The sequence below is a fragment of the Pleuronectes platessa genome, chromosome 13, assembly GCF_947347685.1.
Source record: "Pleuronectes platessa chromosome 13, fPlePla1.1, whole genome shotgun sequence".
NCBI lineage: Eukaryota > Metazoa > Chordata > Actinopteri > Pleuronectiformes > Pleuronectidae > Pleuronectes > Pleuronectes platessa.
Genome location: NC_070638.1, coordinates 12,503,773 through 12,528,300, shown reverse-complemented (window position 1 = coordinate 12,528,300; position 24,528 = coordinate 12,503,773). Strand labels below are relative to the sequence as shown.

General features: G+C 43.4%; 1 protein-coding gene across 1 annotated transcript; it reads right to left on the bottom strand.

Annotated features, from left to right (window-relative positions):
• Positions 1-7,665: 7,665 nt before the first annotated feature.
• On the bottom strand, positions 7,666-18,553 carry acsl3b (acyl-CoA synthetase long chain family member 3b). Its single transcript, XM_053438394.1, has 15 exons — positions 18,343-18,553; positions 15,585-16,079; positions 14,805-14,982; positions 14,603-14,712; positions 14,297-14,435; positions 13,765-13,915; positions 13,425-13,548; positions 13,014-13,085; positions 12,754-12,893; positions 12,280-12,452; positions 12,110-12,184; positions 11,665-11,856; positions 11,460-11,574; positions 11,180-11,337; positions 7,666-11,054 (listed from the first exon to the last, which is right to left on the bottom strand). Exons 2-15 carry the CDS (start codon positions 15,933-15,935, stop codon positions 10,897-10,899), a joined length of 2,136 nt encoding a protein of 711 aa, XP_053294369.1. The 5' UTR covers positions 15,936-16,079; positions 18,343-18,553; the 3' UTR covers positions 7,666-10,896.
• Between the last annotated feature and the right edge of the window lie 5,975 nt (positions 18,554-24,528).

Below are 24,528 nucleotides of genomic sequence, written 5' to 3'. Positions count from 1 at the left end.
TAGCACTTTTCAGATTTGTGTGAAAAACCATAAAGAGATGAGATAGAAAAATTGAGTAAGGGATTAATAGTGCAAGGAAAATCATTAAGAATATATCTACTTATATATTTCCAAACACTGTCAAGTTTTCAGGATAAAACAGTCCAAAGTGTAGGTGTGGTTCTTTGCAATGAACTTTACACTACATGGCAAAAACAAAACAGTGTACTGTGTATATGATCAAGAGACTCCTGATCCACAGAGATATTCATCCATCCTCCATTATCTTACTCTCTCCAGTCGACTTAAAGCACTGAATATAATTTTTTATTGAATTCTATGATAAATTGCTCTTTCCCCACATCTCACCTCTATGGTTGAAATAGTTTTAAAATTGAGTGACTCGAAAGGTTTCAGCTATTGTCCAAATTGTGATTAAATTTTCCTCTCTGTCTCTCCACCATCTCTCAGATCGCTGCATTGTATCTAAATACTGTCTCCCACCTCCTCTGTCTGTCTGTAAACCTACAGCAGTCAATTGGAACACTGCTGCTGTTTACCCACATGTCGATCAAAGCTGTGGGGAGAGGATGATATTGGCTCAGCCGGGGCTAGTATGCGTCACTATACGGCAAAAAAACGCACACACCCTTTTGTTCACACACAAACACACACACACGGAGAGCGTCACAAAGCTGCATCTCAAGGAGTTCATATCTTTTGTGTTTGTTCAGGATTCTTGCTCTTATGCTTTCATCTCATCTCAAGGACCTGCGATTGAACCAGGTGCCAGGGTTGTAGAATCGCAAACACTAAATCACCTCAGCCTTGGATTTCTTCGAGAGAAAAACAGCATTCAAAAGATGGTGCAGCATCATTGGAGGTGGATGAACACTGTGACAGAGAGAGAACGGTGGCAGGGACACCTGGTTATTCTTCTCTTCCACTGTTTCTATCCTCCTACTATAGTCTTCAGCTCTTCACCCCCATCAGCCCGTCATGCGGGGGGGGGGGGGGGGGGGGGGGGGCGTTGTCATGGCTCACCTTCTCCTCAACCGTCTCCGTGGTGACGCCGCCTCATTGTCTCTCCTCTCCCCCCTCCCTCTCTTCCCACTTGGTTGTCATCCTCCTCCTCTCCTCGTTTAAGCTTTTCATTTCTTTAGCCAGTTTATTTTCTCACTGGCTTCTATTCATTACTCCTTCTCCTCTGTTGTAGCCGTCCGGCTCATCCCTCCCTTTGCTCCAATTACTGTGGCCAAAGTGTGGTCCCTTGTCTTCAAGAGGCAGATGGTTTCAGCAAAGGACAGAGATGGGGGGGGCTGAGAGCCCAGATGTGTTGTCTGAGCCATTAGGACAGAGGAGCAGACGTATAAGGGGAGGAAACGAGCTATCTGAGGGAGGAAAACTGAAGGAGAGTATGAGAGGAATGAAGGTGGACATTCTATGCACAGGCACAGGCTTTTTGAAAAGGGCAGATGTCCACGTAACGCCTCAGCAACGCAGCCGAGCAGCGAGAGTGGACTTAATACCTCTGTACTAATGAGCTGAGCCTCCATTCCACCTCTGCTAATGGTCATCTTCAGAGAAGCTGGAAATCGTTCAATCCAAACAAACTCAAGTGTAGAAATGATATACACGTGCGTCATATCATTAACTGCAGGCTTCTTTATTTCGTTTTTCAGGTAAGTCAGGTATATTTAGAAGTATTGTTATTTGAGACAGTAGAGAGATAAGATGAAATCAAATCAAATCAATGAGATGCGATAAGACAAGATAAGATGAAATAAGATGAGATAAGATAAGATAAGATAAGATAAGATGAAATAAGATAAGATAAGATAAGATAAGATGAAATAAGATAAGATAAGATAAGATAAGATAAGATGAGATGAAATAAGATGAGATGAAATAAGATGTGATAAGACAGCAGTCGATAGAGTTAGTCATAAAGGAGTAGACATGAGAACGTCAGAATATAGAATAAAATAGGCAATGATATAAAATAAAAGACTGTATTAAATAAAAATGCAGAGAATATGTACATAATGTACACTTTTCACTGCAGACTCAATACGTAGAGGATGTCACAGGATGATTGCACGAGTATATGTACACTGTACTTGTGCTTTGTGTATAAGAATGATTTAAATAACCATACGTGTTTTATGAATATGTGTATATATCAATGGCTATAATATCCCAGTAGCATACTAAAGGTTATCGTAAAACTTCAAAAATATAAGCAAGAGGAACACCAGGACATGAATACAGACTGGGGGATTTTGCAGTTCATTGTCTAAACACCTTTTGATGAGCATGCAGCACACCACACGCTTTTCAATCGGTCCTGAAGTTCTGCTCCTGAGCTCTGTTTTTTAAATTCTAAACCAGCTCTCTCTACAATGAAGTCTCCAATTCCATCCCATCTACCTGTTCGCCTCCACTATCACAAACCTGATCCTCAAAAAATCGCTGCACGCATTTTGTCTCTCCTGAACTTCTCCTCCATCCCAGCCCTGCCTAACCTCCATTTTCCTCCCTTCATTTATTATTATTATTCTCCTCATCACCATCCTCCCATCCCCTCACTTCTTTTTTACCCAGTACTTATTAATGGCTGGCTGGCAAGTGTTCACCTTCAGCTTCTGACTCATTCCTTTTCAAACCGCCGGTGCTGTGTGTGTGTGTGTGTGTGTGTGCTCATCTCCCCTCCCTCACAGTGTGTATGTGGATATGCACACACACATGCACAGATCACCGTAGTGTCTATGGAGTAAGGGAGGGCGGCGTGACGCACTGGCTGTCGTCACCAGAGGCGGAGGCAGGATGTTTTTTTGGATGAAGAATTTCTGTCAATGAGGAGAGGAGGGAAAAAACACAACCCATGTGGGAATATGACATTTTATCAAAACAGGGGAATCCAATTAATCAACACAATAAATTAGTCAGTTATGGTTTCAATGCTCATATGATCATTATCACATGGGGGCAGTGTGCCTCCCTCATTTGTTTGTGCATGTAACATGTATTTTTTTTTTTATTATTTGAGATGTTTCCCATCAACCAGAGAGATTTTTACATTCATCGCAGTCTGCCACCTCCTCCTCTTCTCTCAGCATGACTCCATCTGGCTCCGGTGGATGGTGAGACTGGGAGGCTGCAGGGAAGTGGACTGTATGTCTTATTTTTTTTGTTACAAATGTTTGATGATATTCGGTGACGCAGCAGCTCCAACATACATTCGGATGTTTGTTAACTCCTGGTGTGAGTGAATGGAGTCTTCACGAGCCACGAGTGTGAACAGTCGTCTCTGCAGTGGGATTCATTTGTTTGTTTTTCTGACATATTCTTATCCACTGCTGATCTATTCTCGTCTCCACAGTTCATCCTCTCATCTTTCCGTGGTGCTCAGTCTCATTCATCCATCCTGTTTGCCTCCTCTCCTGCTTGTTCTCCACCCTCCTCCTCTGCTTTGTCCCCCCGTCTCTCCCTCCACCACTCCCAGTCGGCAGCGTGATGATGCTGTCCTGGGCGACTCCCACAACCACTTGCCCCCTTCGCTCCTCCACCCCCGCACCCCCCTCCCTCCCTCCCTCCCTGCTGATGCTATAAATACCCAGCATCGGTGAGTCATCGCCGAGACGTATCAGTAGCCTCTCATACCCTCCCTCCCTATAGGCTTCTCAGCTCGGAGCTCATTAGCAGACCTCACACGTTTTTTTGGCACGCAGCTCCACTTTGGCCTTCGCATCATGGCGGCCCAGCTTGGGCTTAAGCCCGGCGGCCAGTGCCCGGTGTGGTGCAGCCATCAGTTACCAGGCGTGGGGCCAGAGGTCAGCCTGACACCTTCCAACCCAAAAGAAAAACAAAAGCAGCAGGAGGGGGGGGGGGGGGGCAGTGAATCCCATTCACTAACTTTCTGTTTACATGACACGTTCTCCCTGAACGCCCCTGCAGAGGATTCAAAGTAAATTTGCTCTTTAACTACATCACATGAAAATAAATGGACCTTGTATCTGCTTGTTCCACTGTTTAATTATACGATTAAATTAAAGGAATAAATTAGGCTCATACTGAGTTTAAACACAACATATATTGTGTCATTAGAGCTTTTAAAATGGGTAACTATTCCTCCCTCCCTCATCCCTTCTCTCCCTACATCCTCCTTCCGTCCTCCCTTCATCATCCTTCCCCTCATCCCTTCATCCTCCTCCCCTCATCCTCCTTCCCTCATCCTCCTTCCCTCATCACTTCATCCTCCCTACCTCATCCTTTCATCCTCATTCCCTCATCCCATCATCCTTCTTCTTTTATCCCTTCATTGTCCTTCCCTCATCCCTCTATACTCCTTCACTCATCCCTACCCAGATCCTTTAATCCTCGCTTCCCTTCGCACTCATTCCTTCCTTTCCAGACTCGTGTATATACCTCTTGCATGTACCAGTGTCTCATTCTAGGTACTGTCGGGGGGAGGGGGGAGGGGGGGCGCAATAATCTCGGCTGGAATGATGCCTGAGACGGAAACCCCACCCTCAGAATGCACCCCATCACCAGCCAGTGACACACATCCCACAACCTCCATTTTTTCACCCTCAAATTGGGACATGGTTTTTCTTGCAGGTGAATTCAAAGAGTTTTTGGTGTATTTGAATTGTGTATTTCAACACAGCTGTGATGACGGGCAGTGGTGGTTTGCCCCAAATCAAGAAGGGGATTGGTTAAAATCCCTGTGTGGAGTTTGCATGTTCTTCCTGCCCCTTTACGATTGGCTTCAGCTCCCCCACCCCCTCGACCTTTTTCGCAGTACAGGTGAAGGATGGCTGGACGTCCCAAAGGGTTCGATAGGCTGACCTGGGTAATTCAAAAATAATACAACAGGAAATCAAAAGGTGCATATCTCAGTCCCAGTCCTCTAGGTACCGCCATCTTTCAGCCTCGTATGTAATTACTCACAGTATTTGCCAGTCGGCACCAACCTCTCCAGAGTTATGATGCAGCTCCAGTACAACTCGGCTCAGCTCATCCTTGGGCAAACTCCAATATGGCTTATTGGCTCGCGCTGAAGTGTTCGCATGAATCACAAACACCGGATAAAAGTTTTTTTGCGCACTTCTGAGTCATAACTCGACCGGAAGAGTCAGCCAAGGGAGAGAGAGAAACCAAGAGAGAGAGAGAGAGAGAGAGAGAGAGAGAGAGAGAGAGAGAGAGAGAGAGAGAGAGAGAGAGAGAGAATAGTTGGATGAAAGTGTTAAGAGAGTAAAGCGAAGACAAGGACACACACACACATACACACACATACTCACACACACATGCACAAATCACATTCATACCATATTGAAGATGTCCTTCAGTGTTTCCTGCTGTGTGATGCTTCTGTTGCTGTGGTAAAGCCACTCTGTTCTGTGCTTGTGTGTGTACCATAGACTGTACGGCGTGTACATGTATGTGTGTGTGTATGTGTGTGTGTGTGTGTGTGCATGTCAGAATCAGTGGGCTAATGAAGGGAGCATTATGCCTCTGACTCACCCACTAGTCCCATAGGGTTAGAAGGAGGGACTAGAGGAGGGGTAAGGAGAGAATCGCTCGTCTCTCCGTGGTCTTGCAGCGACTGTTTTATTTTCAAAAGAAGCACAGAAGCAGATTTTGAACCATTCATGTTGCGACAGACGGATGTTTCCACCCGGGATATGTCTATTTAAATGAAGCAGAACGAGAGAACTGCTTTTCCTCCTCCATCAACAGGATTTCAGATTTTCTTCTGATTATATTACAGGATTTATTTGGCTTTGTGAACTTTACATATAGTCTCATTCAGATAAATTGAATTCTACTGATTTGGATTCATTGCTTGATCAAACCTCAGAACTTGGAGGCAGATTAAGACACAATAAATCAAACTGTAAACAAACACAGTCGCAGGTTTACATTGTTTCTACATGAAATATGAAATAGCTGCCTCCTTTATTTGCCTGCAGATTAGAGCTGAAACAATGATCTAATTATCTGATTATCTGAAAAACTGTTACCACCTCATGGTTTCATGCCCTTAGCTAGAAGCAGAAATATGATTTTTCTATTCCTGTTTTATATTAAACTTTGACCAGAAAAAGTTTTGGCAGAACAGTATGATGTCGCAATGACGTTGACTTTTGACCCTCATCAACTCCACCATGTTATCCTGTTTGACATTTGTGATTAATGTCTTCATAATAACTGCAGAACTTCTTGAGTTATGTCAAAAAAACTATTTCGTGAGGTCAGAGTGGCCCAGAGCTGTAACCACTAAATTCTGATCGGATCATTAGAGGCAGAAAAATTTAAAGAAATCATCTGGTTCCAGTTGATGTGAATATTTATGGGTTTCTTCGATCTTCTGTGATAGTATAATGAATATATTTGCAGTTTGGATTGTTGCTTAAATAACAAATTAAAATATGTCAAAGTGATGTCTTTGATAAACCCAGACATTAGCTGATGCTGAAAAAGAACCTTTACCTGAAGCCAGATATCGATGTAAGCTTAGGTTTTGATCCTTTGTGCCAACCTGCTGCACAGACTTATATCCATAAAGCAGCAGGTGTACAGACACAGAGCAGGAGGACCAGCTTTAATAAACAGACTACACAAATATGTGATTTAATATCTTCTAACTCTGACTCTGCCTGAAAGGAAATAAAATGAAAGGTAAAAGCAGCCATCCAGCTCTGAATCTCTCTTTCATGTGGGTATTAGGAAGGAGCATTTCACTCTCAGGTTCAAGTATTATCAGCATATGATTTAACTAAGAAGAGGTTTTATAATAATTATCATCAGTGCTAAAAACGTCAACACACATCCATCAAAGACAATATTTATAACATTGACCCACAAACTCCATCACCAGAGATTTAAAATATAATCACACTCAAACTCGGCAGTTTGGCCTTAATGGTAGAGTGGTTGTTCTCCAACACGAAAGTTGGCGGTTCAAGTCCCACTCTTCCCCATCTGCATGCCGATGTGTCCTTGGCAAGTCAGTGAACCTCTGAAATTGGCAGGACCTCAACCCCTATTAATTGCACATTACCTTACAATATGTAAATTAAAAATTAATTAATTAATTAAAAATATAACTAAAATTAAATCAATTTAATTAAATGAATCCTGCGCAGTCCACTTCTGTGCAGAATGTGCACAGTTCACTTCTGCGCAGGGGCTTATATTAAATTATATAAAAAACAAAAATTATAAATTACAGAAAATAAATGAAAAGTAAATTAATAATAATCCTTACAATTTCAATAGGGCCTCACTGTTTGTCAGTGCTCGGGCCCTAAAAAGCCCTTTGTTCCCAGAACTGCATGTTCTGTTTGGCGACAGTCTTTAACGAAACAAAACAAACCTCCCTCCTTCCCTCCCTCCCTCCCTCCCTCCCTCCCTCCCTCACACACACACACACACACACACACACACACACACACACACACACACACACACACACACACACACACACACACACACACACACACACACACACACACACACACACACACACACACACACACACACACACACACACACACACACACGTTGGCCTTCGTTGCCATAGAAACTCTGGTTTCAGGATGATTCTAATCAAGCCGCTGATCGTCACACGTTATGCTTCACAAGCTGCGTTCAGGTGCTCAACATATCCACAGAGAGAGATTACAACACAAACCTTTTAGTTTATTTCATTACATAATTTCCAAGGCCAAATCACAAATAAATAAGGAAGGAGACACTTGCAATAGCCCGACTCGCTGGGCTGCTTCACCACACAGAATGAGGAGGAGACTCCAAGCTGTGGTCAGTAACAAAGATTACATATGTCAACAGGAGGCTCTACACCTGTACAGTTATTGGTAGTTTGATCATCAACTCCCCGACCCCTCGAGACATATTTACATCGCAAATGAAAACAACCGGAGAGGTGAAATTCATCTTCACACCCCACCTCGCTGTCTTTGCTTTGCCGCTAGTTCAAATGGATGTGAAGATAGTGGGACGCGGCGTGTGTGCTATCCACGGAACGCAGGGAGTGCTTCACATTCTCAAAAAATACCTGGAGATAGCTCGCGTGTGTCTGAAGGCAACTAGCCCCCTCTGGCCGGGCAGAGGAAAAAGCAGCAAACAGCACAGTTATCTGACTTTTCACTGAAACGCCAGGAGAGAGATGTTATTTACATTAAAATAATCGTCAAACTTCTACATGCTAAAATTAACTTGTTTCTTAAGCTAGTAGATATTTTAGTGAGTGTTCTATTCTGAGTACCTACAGTGTCCTGCTATCTGTCCTCAGTACAAGCAAATCAGAGTTCGCCTCGAGAGAAGCCGCTTAAACAAAGATGTTGACCAGCGACCGAACAGTTTAATCTAGTGTTCATAAACCTCAAGACAAAGAGATGCGGAAGCAAGTTTGTATCGATGCCGCTGTATCACTATCAATCTGAAATACTTACAGTAATCAATGTGTCCGTTATATAAGGGTTCAAATAAATGGCGATTAACAGAATCCAAGAGCTTATTCTAGTCATTGCACGTACGGTATCATACACATAAACTAATTTGGAGATAGAGAAACCTTGTCTGCACTCGATGAGGTCAAGTCGGCGTCTGCCCGCCATTAATTGAAGGAGTGAGGGATTCCATCGGAGCGCCGTTCTCCGGCTTCTGTCTCTCACAAATGTATATATTTAGGTGCTTTGGTACGGATGCACACATTTCATCATGCAATTTCTACAATGCCAAAAAGTTTTTCACTTTACAAGTTTCATGTAAAAAAAAAAGAAAGAAGAAAGAACATCACATCTTTCAGCATGGTGCGTTCAAACGGGTTACATCTCGACTTCCTTATCAGTGTCTCTACCTTTGTCACTTTTAATATTTCTGGGCTTATTTGTATCCTACAGACTTCCCATGATGCACTGAGGTGGACAGTAACAGGCCTAGACATTCATACACTATGGAGGGGCTGCTGTCTGTGAATTACTATCCTTCCAACACACTTTACATTTTGTGTATAAATATTGCACATTCATTTTGTATATCATATTCAGAAGTAAAAAAAAAAAGGGATAAAAGTAACAAAAGTTAATAAACCTATGGCAAGAGGGGCAACATGTAGGGTCGCACAAAATTAAGGATCAAGGGAATGAAATGCTTCTGTAGTGGGCTGAGTTTCCTTATTAGAGACATCCATACGATGCAAGGGTCAATGGTCAGATGGGGCAGGACTCCTGCACCTCAAACACCCTGTTCACACCCGGTATTCACATCCGTCCTGAGAGATTCGATCACACGCCTGTAAACACCCGACTTTAAAATGAGTCCTGAACGTGACTCCAGTGATCAATTCTCACTTCTCTATGTGCAAATAAACACGGTTGTTATCTTTGCTACAAAAGACTGAGTGATGTCGTTTTCTCCCAGTTTATGTTTGCGGATGTGTCCGCTGAAAATGTTTGTGTTAGCGTGAGTTAGAGAAAGAGAGCGAGTGAAGTCACAAGGGGCTGATTAAATGAAGGTTTGCAGCAATTTTAACATTCAAGAAAAGTATCAATAATTATATGTGTTGATTTGTGTTGATGGCACCGAGGAGCATAAAAACATGTTTGATAGATTGTGAGACTGTAGCTCGTCAGAGGGCGTCAGCTGAGTAGGAGCCGGGGGGGCCCTTCATATCTGGCCCAGGATGCAATTGCATTCACACAGCGAAAATAATGAGGTCATAAGCTTCCGCCAACCCATGCAAACGTGAGTGATTGGATCTGAGGATTTGTTAAGGATGCATTTTGGGCACATTCCCACCTGTGCTCAACACTGTCCATGTTTGATTAGGTCACTCAGGACGGATGTTAATACCTGAAGGTCTTCAGGGGATCAATGATGCCAAAATAATAGCCCAAAAGACTTAGGTTGTGAGGCATCCAGTAGGGGGCGCTGCTCCGATATCGAGAAAATTTGATTTGGGCCCAAAATAGTAGGATTTGGACTGGAGTCAAGTCAGTAAACACACACTCGAATGTACAACCTTTGGGATATGAGCAAATAAAGGGAGAAAGAAAGCTTACAAACAAAGCTCTTTAAAATAAAATGAGCATAAAGAAAATAAAATAACACTCGTAATAAAACAATAAAATAACAGCATGGAAAAACTATTTTAAAACATCTTCATTGCTCAATCTCTCATGGCTTCACAACACATACTCCTCACATACAAAAACAACCAATGGAACATGGTTCAAAGCTGAAAACCAAACATGAGGGAAACTTTGCAACACGTATTTAAAAAATAAGATGATCGAGATCCCTGCATAGATTCCAACCTGAATATTAATCATAGCCCAGGAGGGATCCTTCTATTCATTTCTTCTGCCAGGTGTCTGCACTGCAAGTCCACGACCATGCTGAAGTGGGGGAAGGCTCCAGAGAGAAGGGGGAGGAAGAAAAGAGAAGCAGCAGAGATCGGAGAGGAGGCGGCGAGGGATGGGAACGAGCTGACACTGATCCAGATTCGTCTAGTCTGACATTTGCTTCGCTCCGAGTCATGCAGACATCAGACTTTGTGTGCCGCCTCGGTTGTCATGGCAACTCGGAGGGGATAAAAAGAAATCCATCAAAGAGGAGTGGTGAGTGTGTTGCACCGTGTGCATCTGGCTGGTTCCGTTGCCTTGCGAGGGACCTTCTTGCCTTTTGGTCGTCGCAGAAAGCATTAAGTCGGATTCAAGAGTTAATTCCCCTGTTTTCTCTGTTATGATGTGTGTGTGTGGGTTACCTGTTCTAACGTATAGCTCCTCTCCACGTTTGTCCTGGTAGTGGCCTCTGAGTTCCTTGGGTTATGTGTGCAAGTACATGTGTATATGTGTTTGTGTGTGTGGTCCGGAGAGGGTCTGTGTGTTATTTTCCCCCGTACATTCTCTCAATGTCTTCCAGGTAATGCGTTTTGATCTCCTTGCGTTTCAGTTTGAACGCGTCGGTCACCAAGCCAGTCTCTGGAGTCCAGGGCTCAGAACTCAGCCGGATCTTCTTGGGGATCTCAAAACGCTCCAGTTTTGCTGGTAAGGGGAGAGGAAGGAAAGTAGCATCAGAATATGAGAGTGAGAGTTACAGCCTGACACTGGTGCGAAAGTCCGGCACAAGGCAAGAGACGGTATCGCCCCCATATCTTGTTTTTTCCTACCTGAGATAGCAGCTTCAGTAATTATGCCAAGGACCTTTTCCTCCATCCGTGAGTTGTTGCAGAGCTCCTCCAATGTGCCCCGCAACTGCATCTGCTCCGCCAGCGCCATCATCTGCTTGTGGTTCGGCACCACAAAGCTGATCACATACGAGTAGTCACTAAAAACAAGAAGGTAAGAAAAGAAAGAAATCAAGTCATGACTCGAGACCAAGAAGAGGCGAAGAATAGCTTAAATGTATGTTCTTAGTGTGTCTGTTTAGACAAAATGGCAGAATGTCACCTGTTGGCATAGGCGCAGATGTTGTCAATGAGAGAGCAGTTCTTCAAAACAGCCTCCACTTTCCCAAGAGACACGTACTCGCCTGCCTGCAACTTCACCAGGTCCTTTTTACGATCTACGGGAGGAGGCCGTAAACACGTCACAATCCAACATAATCACCATCCACAACACGCATGCATTCTACACTGGTTTGTGGATTTCTTACCGATGATCTTGAGGCATCCGTCCGAGTGGAACTCCCCAATGTCTCCAGTGCAGAACCACCTCTGGCCCTTCTCATCCACGAAAAAGTCATCACGGTTCTTGGCTTCGTTTTTGTAGTAACCCATCGTTACATTGGGCCCGCCGATCACGATCTCTCCCCGCGGGTTGGGCTTATCTGTGCTGAAGTAACCACCTAGAGGAGAGAGAGAGAAAACAACTTGATGAGATAGAAACTATTGGTGCTTTTGTAACCTCAGCCAGGGAGGCTACGTCTGTTTGTTAGTCAAATTATGCAAAAACTTCTATGACTTCCATGACATTTTTTGGAGGGCGTTTTTTTGGGATAATTTTGTATGAGTGTGTGCGATTTGGTTCTTTCGTAAGGAGACTGCTGGGGCACTGCTAGTTGCTTTTAAGCTTAGTTTGATTGTTGCGATTGGACTCACCCTCCTGCCAGTCCTTAAGTTTGAACTCTGAACAAATGAGTGGAGCACCAACCCGTCCTGTGCTGTAGTCCCAAACTGAAAAACACCAGCAGAGATTCCTGCTTTAGCACGATAGACACAGATAACATTTTAAATTTGCTTTTCCTTTCTCTCCCTTCACTCCATCTTACCCTCGCTGATAGTGCCGGCTCCACAGGTCTCCGTCAGGCCGTAGCCCTGCCCCACAGGGCAGCACAGGCAGATGTTCATGAAGCGCTGTGTGGCAGCAGAGAGCGGAGCTCCTCCAGACAGCAGCACCCGCGTGTTGCCTCCCAACAGCGAACGCACCCGTTTGAACACTAGACTGCGGGGGCAGAGAGGGATGAAGACACAAATACACAGCATGAAGACGAGTGAGATGTGGAAGAGACATGAGCAGCAACACAAAGACTTAAAAGGACATTCTTCAAAGCATCCAGATATTGACTCTCACACACAATATCAGAATCAATATCATTACACACATTTATAGAGGCTCATTGACTTCAAGGGTTATATGATGAATTTGCACTAGGTTATGATTATTTTGTAGAAACAGAAGTTTATGTTTGCCGCTGTATCACAAGGGACATAAATGGAAAATGAAGACAGAGTTTGTGTGTTACCTGTCACAGAGAGGCGTGGTGTAGCCTTTGGAGATCTGCTCCATCTTGTAGTTGTAAGCAAGCACGAACAGCGTCCTCTGGAACTTGCTCATCTCCTCCACTTTGGTCATCACATTCTTGTAGATCCGATCCATGATCTCCTGCACACACAAGGTGGCACAACTCACAGTCAAAGCCCGGGCTGTCATTTGTTGATGTTTTTCTAATAATGACAGGTAATGTCAGTCTGATTGGGTTTGTGCTGTGATAAGGAGACTCACTGGTACAGCAGCCATGAGAGTGGGTTTCAGCACACTGGTATCTCCTTTACTGCCCTTCTTTATCTTGGTGGACTGTGGAAAACAAGGAAGACAAATGTCAGTTCTTGCTGTTCTGAGCTGTAGTGGCCGATGAGGGTCGCTGTCTGACCACACACAGCTCTCAAAGTAACCATAGGCATCTGGAATGGATTACGACTTCAATAGGATGCACATGTTAAAGGACGGGAGAGGAAATCAAGAGAGACCTTTTAAAAGGACTGCAACATTCTGTGATAATCTGTTTTAGGAAGGGAGAAACTACCAATCTCAGCCTCAGATACATTAGAGCTGAGTCCAACTAAAATAAATACATAGGAGACTGACTGCAGCGACGCAAGGTGTGTGTGGGTGTGTGAGTGTTTAAATACTGACCTGGTCGGCCAGAGTCTGAGGGGAGGAGAAACCGATGCGACAGCCATGAGAGATGCACACCAGTTCAGCGCTGAGCTCTAAAACATGGGCCAATGGCAGGTAGCCAATGTAGGTGTCTGTCTCACTGCCAGCACAGAAACAAGAAGCAGTTTAATTAACACTATAGACAAATGCAAATCATACATGTGACGCAGAGAATGAATAGTCAGAGAAGCCAGTGAGGAATGATGCAGAGAGTGTGTGTTTCAGTGGCTGAAGACTGAGGAGAAAGAGAATGAGGCTGGTATTTTGTAAATTCAGAGAGTTGCAGAAAACAGGAGAAATAAACAGATTAGCATACTTGAGGTTAGGAATTCTCTCAGCCATCCCAGTGATACCAGCAATGATGTTGCCGTGGGAGACCATGACACCCTTGGGGATGCCTGTGGAGCCGCTGGTGTACATGATGACAGCGATGTCTGAGGACTGTGGCTGTCTGCGCCCGACAGCCACTTCAGAGACAGAAGACAAGAGGGGTGAGGGTCAGCGAGGAAATGCATCAGGCACCATATAAACACATTTTGGCTGTTTATTATACATTATAATAAACGATTAGTTGTAAATACTTTTATCAATAAATATAGAAATTATTTACAAATAAGAGGAAAAGTATATTGGAGGCTTAAGTAATACACAAAATTTCAGTTTGTCCTCATTTTCCTAAATGATCACGGTGGCAGAGGGTGCTTGACCGCTTACTAACACAGGAAATCACTCCAATCACACATCGGGGTGTTGCCTTGGTATTAAGCCTCCAAAGCCTCCATCCGAGTACTTCAATTTCCCCCCGACAAAATTAGAAACCTTTTTAATCATGCAGCACAAACACTCACTATTGTCCGGCTTGGATCCCATCTCCTTCACAGCATCCATGTTGTAGACCATGATGCCTCTGGGGATGTCGGGCCAGCTTGTGGGTTTACTGTCCACTACAATGACGTACTTCAGCCTCGGCACATCACACATTATGGCCTGGGGTGTAAAGAGGAAGTTAGAAGGAAAAGTAGTTATGCAACCAGAACTGAGCTTTTTGTTAATTACGTATTCACATAATTAACAGAGGACATATCACTCAGGGGCATATATTTAAAGTGCTTGTTTAACGCGGCTGACATGATGGGAGATAGTAGAGCAGTTACCTTAAGTCGGCTATGAAGCAGGTCTTTGCTTGTGATGATATGCGTCACCTCGGTCTCATTCAGGCCGTGGGCGATAGCCGTGGGTCCAAGGGTGGAGTACAGCGTCACAACTGTCAAATTAGAATCCAGTTTAGTCAGCTCAAGTGCTTCAGTGACGATCGGAGATTGTCAGAATACACAAGTTTGACTTTCTGGGACTCACGTGGGAAATTGTACATGAAGCAGGCTTGTGCTGCGACCACCCACTCGGCTCTGGTCTCACAGAAGATGGCGATCTTACACAGAGGCCTCTGGCCGAGAGACGCAAGGCCGCTGCCAAAACACTTTGAGGCCTGGTAGGCTTCTTCGTATGATAGCCAGTTATAGTTGCCCAGGATTACCTACATGCAGAGGTATGTGCAATTAACACAGGAATATATCCACATTCTAGAATATACAAAGTACAAATGTCTGCAAATCTTCAGAGCATCTTCTCAGAAACACGTTTATAAATAGAAATATATGAACAATGTCGACGGAATTCAGATGGCGCTACTCTTCATTACATTATGTAAAGAGTAACGCAGAGTGGCAGGTAAGAGATAACTGGCAATAATCTAACAGCCCAATTTGTTGAATCTGAAATAGTTCTGGTTTAGTCATGAGTCATCTCATCTTCACTGATGTGCAGTCTCTCAGCACCATCTGCAGGGCTTTGGCAGCGTTGCAGTTGTTAATGAGGACGCTGTCAGGTGTGAAACAAAGGAGCAATAACCCTGCCGCTCTCCCATCCTCATTCCTCAAACTTTTCACATCACCAGGCCCTGCTCTCAGCCTCACAGACACAAACATCCTTTCTGCAGTAACACAGATCCACCTGAACAGTTTTACAGAAATAAAATGAATGATGAGGCTTCACGGCTTTATTGTTCCTGACACAATTAAAAGCATAATGAATATGCTACTGTGTTCGAAGTAAAAGGGACCCGGTGATGTCTCTCACCTTCTTGAAGATCTTCCCGTTACGCTGGATCTCGTCCTCCTCACTGAGCGTCTCCCTGGTGCCCAGACAGTCTCTCTGTGGAAACTTCTTCGCAGCGTGTTCAAACATTTTGTCCAGGGTGTCCACCCCAGGGTGCAGCCATGCTACCAGCTTCTCTTGGCTGTTGATGGCCCTGTAGGGACCCGCTGGGTGTCTGCTCACTGAGCGCGCCTTCATGCGCCGTGCCTGTTCCAAATTATTGCCAGCTCCGGAGAAGAAGTACCAGGGTATGAAGGTGATGACAGAGTAGACCCAGACGACAGAGCGGAACACCTGCAGTAGCAGGGGGTTCATGTCCTCCTTTAACTTCATCTTCACAGATGAAGTCCTTGCTGGAGGGGAATCAAACCAGGAGCGCAATGATGACGCACTTGTCACTGCTCAGTGAGATATTGACTTGCTGCTGAAGGTGAGAGTTGCAGGCGGAAAGTCTTCTGTGCAGCAGGACAACCAGATCTACAACACAACATGAAAGCTTGGGAGTTTAGAAAATGGGTATGGATGTGTGAGACAATTTGATCTGACCTGCAAGACAAAAAAATGAACAAAGAAATAGAAAATAAATTTTCCTCGATAGAAATATATGACATGGTCGAACTAATTCAATCCGGGTTTTGACAGACAACATGAACAGCTATTGATAATGAGAACAGAGCCACGCCGCACCAGTTACGCTGCTGTTGTGTGCAACTATTTCCAGTGTATCCTTAGGTGTTAACGGCACATTGCAGCCCTGCAGCCATGGAATGCAAAAGCATTCAAAGTATCAGCAGAGACTCATTCTGCTGCTAAGAAGGAGATGACCTGAGGTCATGTGGAACGGTAAGCAGAAATCCTGGCCAGCTGAAGTAGAAGCAGTGAGAAGAATCTGACACTGACCATAGAGGTGGGCCGCTCATGGCCACATGCAAACACAAGCTGCAAGACACAACCCAACTATTACTCAGTAGTTCTACAGATATAGCAACACGTTCCACGTTTATGGAAGTTCTTGTTTATTTAAACAAATTTGATTTGTCTAACATGCTCCAATCCCTTGGTAAACAGAGGGGTGTGTGTGTTTGTACAAACACTAACTTCAGTTAGTGTGTCACCCGCACTGCGCCCCTGTGCTTGGACAGTCCAATCATGCATTGTTGGGGTCAGTTTGTTCCTACACTTCGAGAGATGATGGCTGAAAGTAAATTAGATTAAATTGTAAGTTTATACAGTGTTGCGAGGTAAGAGAAGCTGTCTATTTTTCTGTGTTGATTTAGTTGAGTTAGAATGCATATTGTCTACTACCTCTCCTCAAACAAAAACCACGCCTGGATCTGAATTCCTGAAATATTGTAAAGACAAGATGCATCACTGGTTTAACTTAATGAGTGAGGTATGAACCTGTTCTGCAGCAAATCGCCTGCCACAACCAATTGACACGATTTGGTAGCAGTTGGGCAGAGCGTTCACACACAGATGTCCCCCAGGCAGTCTTGGTTTGACACCTGTTATACAAGTTCAGTCTGTTCTTTGCGCCCGCTCCTTGCTAAGCTCTTACTTCAACAATAACGTTCCGTGTAGCATTAACATTTGACTATATATTTTTCTCTGTCTTATTCAAGCAGTTGGTATTCTGTTTCTCTTTCTTGTTGCTGTTAAATTCGAGTGAGGCAATAAAAAGGAGAATGACTCATTTAAAAGCAATACGCCGCTTTACAGTTCATCATCATGAACATTTTACTGTAGTTTTAATTAGACCCCCAGTTATATATTTATCATACTATAAAGCTGATGTCGCCCTACTAGTTTTTTCACACGGCCGCATTCCGACAGAGTTAAATTAATTTTGGCAAATAGTGCAGTATATATATATAGTGCAGTATATATATATATATACTGCACTATATATATATACTGCACTAGAGATGCCAGAAAAACCACAGACTAAGATAATTTAAAAAAGGTACCATCCCATCATATGAGTTATCCATCTATACAATAGTAATGACTGTGTGATATAGTAGAGCATTGATTGATAATCAAAGGAGAGCAGGATGATGCTTGAGCTGTAAATGCTTTGTCCTCTACTGCAATGGAGATCGAGTGCATTGGGATCAAAGCACCTGTTAAATGAGTTAATGTCCCTTCCGCTTTTCTCCAGCCCAACGTCCACACAGTTAAATCAGATACATGTCCACATGCTCCACGCTTCCTCTGTTCTTCTTCTGATGCCAACATCAGTGTCGCATCGACAATGTTTTGATTTGGGTTCATATCTGATACATCAGCTACCGGCGTCTGATCAGCTCACCAGATACCGTTGTGATAGCCTGCAGATCATGTGTTAACGCCATGAGCGGTGATTATCAATTGTGATAAGGTGAATGATCGTAAACAGCTGATAACAAAGACGGTACATGAAGCTTGAAACGAGGCCAGAGAGGTAGCAGGAAGATTAGCAAGCTAGCAGACATTTCACAGACAAGCTAGCGGCTCGCACAGCAGGGGAAGCTAACCCTTAGCTCCGAGGCTAACCGATGCTGCCACCGTGTGAGCCACTAATCGGGTCTCAATATCCATTCATTCACTAATACACATTTGGGTGTAACCGTGCTGAAGGTACGTGATCCGGCTGGGGGTGGTGTGGCGCAGTAAAGCAGACGTGGCTAGCCGCAGAGCTAGCCGGTGGCTAACAATCAGCCCCTCGCATCAACATCTGCAGAGCATCACATTCTCTCACCTCTTTTCTCAGCGGCTACGTCCTAGCCGAGGAGCGCGTCACTTTATCCCGGAGTCTAAACCTTCTTTATTTTAACACCGACATCACCATTTAACCGCGGCGTGTTTGGGTGGAGATAAAAGTCGTTGTTCCATTTAAGGACAAAACGGATCTAAAATTGTGGCGAAACCGCAAAATCTGAGCGTCGCCGGGAACACTGCTGCCAGCCCGGAAGCTGTCGAGTGACGTCACGCCCGCGCTCCGTCTGCGATTGGAGCGCAGGAGGTGGCGCGTGCTTTGGGCAGGGGGGACGTCAGCGGGGTTACTCGCGGTCACAGACGGAGGAGCGCTCGGTCAGTTGCTCTGTCATAAACAGTCTGTGGTCATTCTCAGTCTTTGGTCATCAGCCACCGACGAGACCGTGTCCGTGTTCAGAAAGTCCATTTTGCTCAGGGAACCTTCTTGGCTGAGCGCAATGACCCGGAAGTGTTTCAGCGTCTGCCATAATAATCAGAGCTGTTCTTTAAAGGGTAAGGGAAGGAGCTTCAATGCTTCCCAACTCATCTCCTTCAGCCTAGGAAACATCAGACCGTCCTTTATGAAAAGAAAAGAGGGAAAAGCCGCCCCACAAAACTTGTTGCAGCTGCTTCATTGAAAGGGATAGTTCACCAAAAAAAGAAAATTCACTCATTATCAGGAGTGGATGATGAAGTGTTTCGGGTTAACAGCGTTGCAGCTCAATCCAATACAACTAAATAACAGGGGACACATTCTTCAAATGTAAAGAATCCCAGAATGAAATGCCTCCATAATGCTCCTGTGCTGTCATTCAGATGTCCGTAAGCCCCGGCACTCAAATTCGACTCGAAATGTCATAATTTACACCATGTAGCCTAATGTCCTCTGTTATCCTCAGCGTGGAGTTCTCGCTGATCTCGTTTTGCACACCGTTAGACGAGAGCTTGTCTGATGTGTGCACTCGATTGTGAACGCGGGAGGATATTAAACGATATTAAGCCTAAAAACTGGGGTAAATGACACCTTTTCACGTTTTATTTGAATGTTTGGGCTCACGGACACTTGGATGACACCACAGGAGCAGTATGGAGGCATTTCATATCACCAGTTACCTCAATTGTATTACATTTGGCTACAAAAGTGTTTTGTGTACTCAAACACTTCACCCATCCCTCCATCGGCATAGTGGTGAGCAGATAATGAGTGAATTGTCATTTTTGGGTGAACTATCTCTTTAATGAAGATGCTGAAAAACACAATCTCACAATGTTAAAGAAGTTGGAAAAATGATATGATCCGGCCTATGATCCAGATACCCCCTTAAGTTTGATGGGTTCATTCCTGACCCATATCACATCCTTCAACCAAGCTTTACAATAATCTGCATGATATTGTTTACAAACAAACAAACCAAGCAAAACCTAACTTCCTTGATGGAGGCAGAAGCAGAAAATAGTATTTATACAGTGCACTATTTAATTAGCTATAATGAACTTGAGAAAAATAAGCTAATCTACTAAATAAATCTCCACAAAAATGTATTTCATTTTACATTCTTCCCTATTTTCAGATGAAATGATTTTTTTTTTACACTAATATGCATTTTGATATTGAGATTAGAAGTAACCTCACTGCTGATGGTTTGTTTCTAGATAATCTTTTGGTGAAGTCTGGAATTTTTTCTTCCCAACTCTCTGTCTCATCACTATTTTTGGATTTGGCCCATAGCTCCTTTGTACCATGTGCTCCCTCAGTTTGTCCCTTCTGGCTTTGTGTCTCTTGCACTACAGTTGGGCCATCTCATTGGCGTGTGTCCATATAGGACGATGACTTCATTTAAACAAACATAAACAAAAATTCAATAAATAAATACATACATTGACAGAAAACAGTTCCATAGACTGCAATCATCTGACACACACCATCCCTCATCGAACCTCTTCCCACAATGTGTCGATTAGTCACAGCTCTGGTCTTGAAAATCAATATATTCTGGTCCCATGACAGTAACTGGTGGCCATTTGAAAAACAGACCTCATTCAGCAGAATGCACCAGTGACTTGGCGCTGTGTAGTATAATGATTGACAAAATAAATATTATTTAGATATATTCCTTTATAGTGCCAATGAAGCTACTTTAGAGTTGAAACTATAAATCTTGATTAACATAATATTAAAAAAATAAAAAATAAACACGCAAAATAAACAAAAACCAGGATATAACTGTAGACACAAAGAAAATCAGCTAAACTGGGACACTCCAAGATGTCTCGACTCCTCTGATAAAATAAACAGAAATAGAAAGTAGAAAGGAGAAAAACAAGAGAGGGGTTGCTTGGTTGTTTGTTTATTTTATTGTGTTTTATTATGTTTGCCCTTCCTCTACCATTTGATAATTCATTTTCTGCTCTTTTGGCTTAGCTTATACCTGACAACTGTGGACAAATAAAGTGCATGATTTGATTTTGATGTCAAATTAAAGTAGGACTTCTGTGTTGAACATCTTTTCCCTTGCTGCAATCTCAAGTTTATACACCAGAGGGAGTCAGTGTGCATTCTTTCATGAAGTCCCTGAACTGCACTTCTTCAGTGTGTGTGTGTGTATGTGAGTGGTCAGGACAGAGGGTTGTGTTCTCTGGGCTTGGATATGATGAAAGGGAAATGGCTAGGTAAGCCGTGTTTGTCACTTTGACCCGGGACACTGATCCCCTCTTGCTGCTCTCTGGGGGTGTTTGCATGCGTGTTAGGCCATATGTCTAGTACAGACGTTAACGGACAAATACTCGACACATACACACAAATTGGTGCCCTCTTCTCCCCCACGCCTCGGTGAGCACATCATACGAGCATGTCATCACATGATAGAGTCCAGAAGTGCATATACAGCTTGGCGATAATCGCTGGCCTCAGGCCGTGTCTTTGGGGTCATCTTGATGGAACTCGGACCATCAGAGGGCAGATGTTAAGAGCAAAAGGAACACTTTCATCTGCTCAGTGAAATACGTGCGTCCAATGTGATAATGACCCAGAGACACACTTTGCAAACACTTAAAGGCCAGACACAGGAAGGGGATGAAATGTATCCTGGAACTGGCTGCTTCTGCATGACCCCGTTTTTTTTCCACAGCGTTCACCATGGCTAATGGTTGTTCCACTTAGGCTCAACCTATGACAACCACTGACCAGTGTCATGTGACTTCTTGTACCAATGCTACGTTTATCTGAAGTTCTTGCTGTTCAAAGACTCACAAGACCAGATTAAGTAAAAGTAAATAAAATATCTGAGCTGTTATTATAAGACGTCACTTTTACATTCAAAATCTTTCAAGTAAGTAAACCAAGTAAACTATTACATCTTGAGCCTCTGACTGATTATGTAGCCTCTCGATGTCCAGTGGGACTTACAGGGTAGGAGGGGGTAAGGGGTTGTGAGGGGATTAGGGAACAAAAGGATCCTTCTCTGTCATCAAAGAGGATCTGCTCCCCAACTCATCTCCTGCTCTGTGGCGACAGCTTTTTATTTTTTCTGGGAGTGACGGCTGCAGGGAGGAGGGAAGGTGGGATGTAGCGGGAGAGATGGATGGTAAGGGGATGCAGATTTCAAAGTAGTCTTTAACTTTAAGCCCTGCAGTCACTGTGAAATGAAGCCCTCTGCCCCAGACACAGTGTTGCCTACAGCTCCCAGTGGAAGCCTGCCACCCCTCCTTTTTTTTCTTCTTCCCAAGCTTTTGTCACGGTGGCATTTAAGTGGCATTACTCACTGACTGGATGACCAAATGAAGGAGTCCCTTTGATTGAGCTGAAAGAGATGGATTTTAACTCCTGAGACCAGTGTCGCCTCTTAAAACAACACCAAGCCGAGATAAATGCCTGCTGTGTTGTCAGGACTTTGCAAATACTTTTAATGAATAAAGACATCTTTATGAATTATAATCGATCTAATAACCCAAATGCTGTAGAGTGTTTGTTTCTATAACCTGTAACATGACGGGTGAGGAGGGATGTGTATTTGCAGCTTAACTAAAATCAAACAAATCAGAAAAAATACAATCAAGCATTCTTTTATTCCACGCTTCACTGTAACCTTACACCGTTGAGAGGCATGGCCCAAGTCGTTAGTGGAGTTTATTTCTTCTTGCACTTTATACGACTTGGGAAAAGCAAACTTAAGCCCATAAGATGGTTTAAGACCCCTAGGAGGTCATCTGCACTTCCATTGTCTCACTCCTATAAAACACTACTTATTTTGGCCCCCTACCCCAAAGTTATTTCTCTCATCTTGTGAAGGCTCATGTCCCCTCAGGGTCATTGGCCCAGGATCCCCTGCTGACCTGCACCACCGCGGGGAGTCAGTGTAATAACACAAAGGTGGTTATGAGGTAAAAAAAAAAAAAAAGGATGAAGGTCTTGTCATTGGCACAAGAGGCAATGTTTGTAGAGATGGAGGCAGCACAGTAAAATTATAATAATTCCTAATACATACCAACAGGTTGGCACATACACGAAAATGCCTGAACCTGCTCGTGCCTCCAAGCACCTTCTGAAATTCGTCTCTTGTCTCAGTGCAACAAATAAATGTGGGAGGAGAGGAGCTGTCTTTCTGTGCTTCCAACCTGCGACTGCTAATGGGAACATTAGCAAGCGTCTTGATTGATGATCTTGGGGCCGTCTGAGTCAGCGTTAGCATCCCTTTTACAAATGTGCATTCCCTTCAAAGGGCTTGTAAATAAAGAATAACAAAGTTACATCTAAAATGTGTAGTCTGTAAGAAACTCATACATTGATGTGACGTCATCAGTGCTGCAACTTCTTCCCTATAGTTAAATTGTATTACTGCCGTCAAGGAGGACATGTTTTCATCTCATCGCACTGTTTTATGTTTGAAATGTACATCATTTAATTAATGGTAATTATGTAAACGGTATACATGCTGCATCCTACCCCTCATAACCTCCACCAATCTTTTCACTCATCTGTTGTTTGTATTGTTTGTCTGTAAGCAAGATTTACCTACTTGAAGGATTACCACAAGAGATGGAGGAGGGATGTTGTTTGGGTCAGGGAAGAAGCAGTTGCAGTTTGGTGCGGATCGCGGTCCGGCTTCAGATCCCAGAAGTGTTTTTCACTGCGTTTAACATGGTGATAAATGTTGTTTTCAACATTTTTGTAGATTTCTCAGGACTGAATGTTTTTTAAGAGCTTGGTATCGATAGGTGCGTGCAATAACACGCTAATCTACATAAAAATAAGTATCTAGTGGATTTAAATGTGGTTCATATTGGGGTAACAAATAAAACTAGAAACTTGTTTCTACCACCATTGTGTAGTTGCGAAACGTAAGAGGGCCTAAGCTTTAAGGTTTGTTTTAATTTCAAGGGGATTTGCTCGACTGTATGTGCTGTAGATATATCTGACGTGTTTTACGGGCTTTATCTCGAGCCATGACCCTTCCACGCTCATCAGTTTAGATCAAAGTAGAACTTTTTAGGAGACATTTTGACTTGTCACAAGATGACTGTTCTATTCCAGTCCCAGGGAGTCATTACAGTGTCACAGTGAGCCAGTGTGCACAACACAGGCTCCTGAGACTGAACCAGCAACTGAAATCATTTGTTCTAATATTTACATGTGTGCTTTTTCCTACTGTCACACGTCAGAATGCCTTCTGCGACAACTTCCAAATATGCATCATACAGAGGAAAAGCTGAGTATGGACACATACTTAAGTCCAGTCTAGCACCAAAATTGGTTCCATGGTTTGATTTATTGTGTTATAGTTACTGTTTTGGTCCAATGCGATCAATGCAATTTCACATTTAATAGTTAGACTAAAATTAATGCCACTCTATACATGTAGTGTTACCTTCACGACAAAACATATCCTTAGGCTCGGTCTAAAACTTTTTAAAAACATTTTATGGCCTAAAATTCTGATGATTGGATTCGAGATTTTTTAAGAAATCCTGTGTATAGGCGAAAATATGTTATGCAATAAATTGTCACGTAAATTTAGTTTCCATTTTATTTTTCATTAAAAACTTGTCCACAAAGGTCCGTGTGTTGTCATTGAGTCGTTTATACTGACAGAGGCATCTAAAAGGATGTCTTAGCACAATAAATATAAATATATAAAGTCACACTCTCAAACCAGCTGAGATGAGTTCATGCGTCAGCTCTGCAGCCGGACGA

Bases quoted from the DNA above. Each gene is read 5' to 3' on its own strand.
- acsl3b (XM_053438394.1), bottom strand. From the start codon at position 15,935: ATGAAGTTAAAGGAGGACATGAACCCCCTGCTACTGCAGGTGTTCCGC. The intron at 14,983-15,584 runs GTGAGAGACATC...CTCTGCATGTAG, and splicing joins ACGGGAAGATCTTCAAGAAG to GTAATCCTGGGCAACTATAA. The intron at 11,575-11,664 runs GTAAGAAATCCA...CTCCTCCCGTAG, and splicing joins CGGATGCCTCAAGATCATCG to ATCGTAAAAAGGACCTGGTG.